Source organism: Triturus cristatus, chromosome 7 (assembly GCF_964204655.1).
Source record: "Triturus cristatus chromosome 7, aTriCri1.1, whole genome shotgun sequence".
Classification (NCBI taxonomy): Eukaryota; Metazoa; Chordata; class Amphibia; order Caudata; family Salamandridae; genus Triturus; species Triturus cristatus.
Window position 1 is genome coordinate 1,790,218,969 of NC_140590.1, and position 3,624 is coordinate 1,790,222,592.

The following is a 3,624-nucleotide window of genomic DNA, read 5'->3' on the forward strand; positions in this document are numbered from 1 at the left end:
GTGTTAATTGGGATCTCCTCTACTCTGTTAATGGCGTTGGCTGTCTCAGAGGAAGCAGGCAGTGACCCACAGAACCACTGCCTGCTCTCCTTGTTGTTTGGCCAAATGTAAACCTTTCCCAGCACTGGTTCCTTTGATGAAAATGGGCTGCTGAAAATAATTTCAATTTCTGATGCAATCACATGTATAGAGGTCTGCTGTTCCTTGCAGGCTGCCATTCTTGAGATTGCAGCCAATCACAGGGGGTCACAAATATTGATGTGCCTAACTAATATTTTTTAAGCAGATAATTCTACATTCTCCTATAACTGGACATTTTGTGATGCCCCTTATTGGTACATAGATTCCATCACAAAATTAAAGATGGTTTGAACGTTGGTGCACAATTTGCAAACTTTTTGCAATTCTTTGCTCCATATATTGTGAAGGACTCTAATGCTAGGACATGTCGGTCCAAAATAAATTTCACAGCAGACTATATCATGATCTGCAACTCATTCTGGCTAAAAAGTACAACTTCAGGTTGTGAAATTACAAATTTTCCTACCTATGGATCGTGTCTAACCCCCATTGATAGCAGTACAAATTGCTCTCCAAATAAAAGACCACTGCAGGATACCTACATTCTCCTTGTGTGAAATCTAAAGGGTGTAACCACAATATTTTTCACATCCTCCTTGATTCCCTAATCATAAGTGAGCATTTGGGATAAAAAACATTTTAAAAAAACAACTTATTAGAAAAGTAATATTTATTTCAATTCAGAAGTAAAAATAGGTTACAGTATGTTCATAATTTCTTTAAAATGTGGTATCATTTTTATAAATGCACAGAATAAATTGTTTCTTTAACATTTACCCAATCGTTCAACCATTTGTCAACAAATATAATAACAATTGTACATTTATTTTCAGTGTCTTTAAATCTTGAAGCATTCCTGGATGGATGGAAAAACAAAATCTGAGCATGAATGAAGATTTCCTAGTGGTTGGATTTTCTGATCTTCCACAGTTGCAAATTCCACTCTTTTTAGCCTTTTTACTGATTTACCTATTTACATTTTTGGGGAACTTTTTGATCATGATAACAATTTACTCAAATCCACATTTGCACACACCTATGTATTTCTTCCTGACAGATTTGTCCTTTCTTGATATCAGTTACACCTTGGTAATTTTTCCTAAGATGCTGTGCTACTTCTTTATGAAAGGTACTCAGGTTTCTCTCACTGAATGCCTGCTTCAGTTGTATTTTTTCATGGGCATAGCCTCCGTAGAGTTCCTGCTCCTTACCGTCATGGCTTATGATAGGTATGTGGCCATCTGCAATCCATTTCATTATATGACCATCATGAACAAGGCTGTATGCGTGAGACTGGCTGTTGGAAGCTGGGGAGCTGGTCTTATAAATGCAATTCCACACATTGTACTAATGTCCCGGCTCTCCTTCTGCAAATCCCACACAATTAATCACTTCTTTTGTGATATGACAGCCCTTTTGAAGATCTCTTGCACTAACACTGTTATAATTGATACACTTAACTACATCAATGGAGTTGTAATAGCAATTATGTCATTTATTTTAATCATCATATCTTATAGCAAAATAACCTCCTCAATCCTGAAAATGAAGTCTAAGGTCGGTCAACACAAAGCTTTCTCCACATGTGCCTCCCACCTCACTGTGGTTATATTATACTATGGATCTGTAGTTTTTACCTACATGCGACCAACATCAACGTATTCAATGTCAGAGAGTAAGATATCATCTTTGGCATACGTCGCTATTACCCCTTTGTGCAACCCTATTATATACAGTCTGAAAAACACAGAGTTTAAAAATGCTCTGCTAAAGAGAAAAGTAGAGCATCAAGTTTAGAAACAAGAACTCTGCATATTTCAGTGCTAGCAATAACCCACAACCATTTTAAGGCATAGCATCTAAATATTGTTGTCAGAATATCATCAACATAAATATTAAAACCTTAATCTAGTTTACAAAAATATCAACTCATTTGAGTTAATAGAAAATCAACAAAGTCTTTAAGTTGGATTATTTTTCTGTAGCCAATATTGTGACATAAAAAAACCAGTTAACATCCATTAGATACAAGTCTTCTGCTGAAAGACTATAGGATTAAATATATGTCTATATTCTGTTGATAACATGCTGACTACAGTGACTTCTGTTGTACTTGAACTTTGCTGTTAAGCCTTGTAAATGCAATTGAATTGAGCATCTCTAACAATACAACTATTAATAATGACTAATATGAAATAGGAAAAGCAGCCTCACAGGATGTCTTTGGTACTTTACATTTGGCAATAGCAAAGTTTGTCACTCTTTATTTTGAAATACATATGCTCAAGTATTTCTATGTGTTAAGTATAAAAAGTGGAAAGGTTATGAAAGTCATATGCAGTTGTTGGTTTTGTGTTTGAAATTAAGTCATGACAATTGAATGAACATATACCAAAGGCCCAACCCAAATATGTTTTCTGTCTCTCCCCCTGCCTCATTTTTCATAGAATTCTGAGTTATTGTAGAATTGGCTAATTAAAGTATTTTTTGATTATGTATTAACCTGGGATACCTGTTTGTTGTTGTCATGGTTCCTACTATGTATTCCCTATTTCATGATTGTGTGGTCACCTTAGAATCCATTCCTCTTCTCTGTAAAGAGTTTGCTTCTCAAGGTACGCCTTTGATCTCCTTTTGGTAGCTTGCCCTTTTAAAGTTTTTAGTGCAAGATGTTTATTGAGAGCTGATTGTGGAGTGTGTATTCAAGGTCTCATTGTTTGGCAAATTTTAAAGATAAAATTGCAAGGTTAATCAGCAAGATCTCATGGCAGGGTGAATTATCTAAATCTCATTGTTAGGTGAATCATCAAGATCTAATTGTTGAGTGAATCTGAAAAGTTAATGAGCAAATATCAAGTTACGATCTTATTAAAAGACAATATAAAACTATTTTTACGAGTCCTTATTTGTCTTTTTAGATTTTCCGGAAATCTTAGAACAAGAATTAAGATGCGCTTGTATTGAAGTGTCACTATTTGGAAACAGTTTCCTTTAAAATCTTATAGAAATGACTGCCCTTAATTCAATCAAGCAGGATATTGTCACCTTTGATGTTTGATGAGAGCTCCTTGCCTTCAGTAGTCCTGAACTCAAACCATGGATAAAGCCGTCATACAGTAAAAAAAGGCAAAGTGCAAAAGACACAGCTTACCATCAAAACAGGACGCCTAGTGCTGGATTAGGCATGAACCATCCTCTCACTGGTTTTCAAATACTTTTTCATTGAGGCAATATTCTCTCTTTTTGACATCCACAGTTTGCCTGGAACCAGGAATAATGTTTTAGAATCAGAACAAAAGAAACACTTCTGTGAAAGATATTTAAAAAGACAATCTTTACAATTTTATTATTAGGAAAAGGTGCTTTCATTCAGTTTCTCTTTTATCCTGGGCTAAGCTTGCAAATGTTAAAGAGTCTACTTGTACGTGTGACCTCTTTGTTAGTGTAAAATTGTGGATCCTTTTGTATCTAAGATACAGAACCTATGGTCAATTGTTCCTCAGTTCTTCAAGGAGTTAGTTTTCTACTGATTGCCCCTGAACA

At 35.2% G+C, this 3,624-nt stretch overlaps 1 protein-coding gene across 1 annotated transcript; it reads left to right on the forward strand.

Moving 5' to 3' along the window:
* Nucleotides 1-945: 945 nt before the first annotated feature.
* LOC146813140 (olfactory receptor 5V1-like) lies at nt 946-1,878 on the forward strand. Its single transcript, XM_085614712.1, has one exon. It carries the CDS (start codon nt 946-948, stop codon nt 1,876-1,878), a length of 933 nt encoding a protein of 310 aa, XP_085470838.1.
* Nucleotides 1,879-3,624: the final 1,746 nt, after the last annotated feature.

What these genes read in the sequence shown, in the direction of transcription:
- LOC146813140 (XM_085614712.1), top strand. Translation starts at nt 946, where the DNA reads ATGGAAAAACAAAATCTGAGCATGAATGAAGATTTCCTAGTGGTTGGA.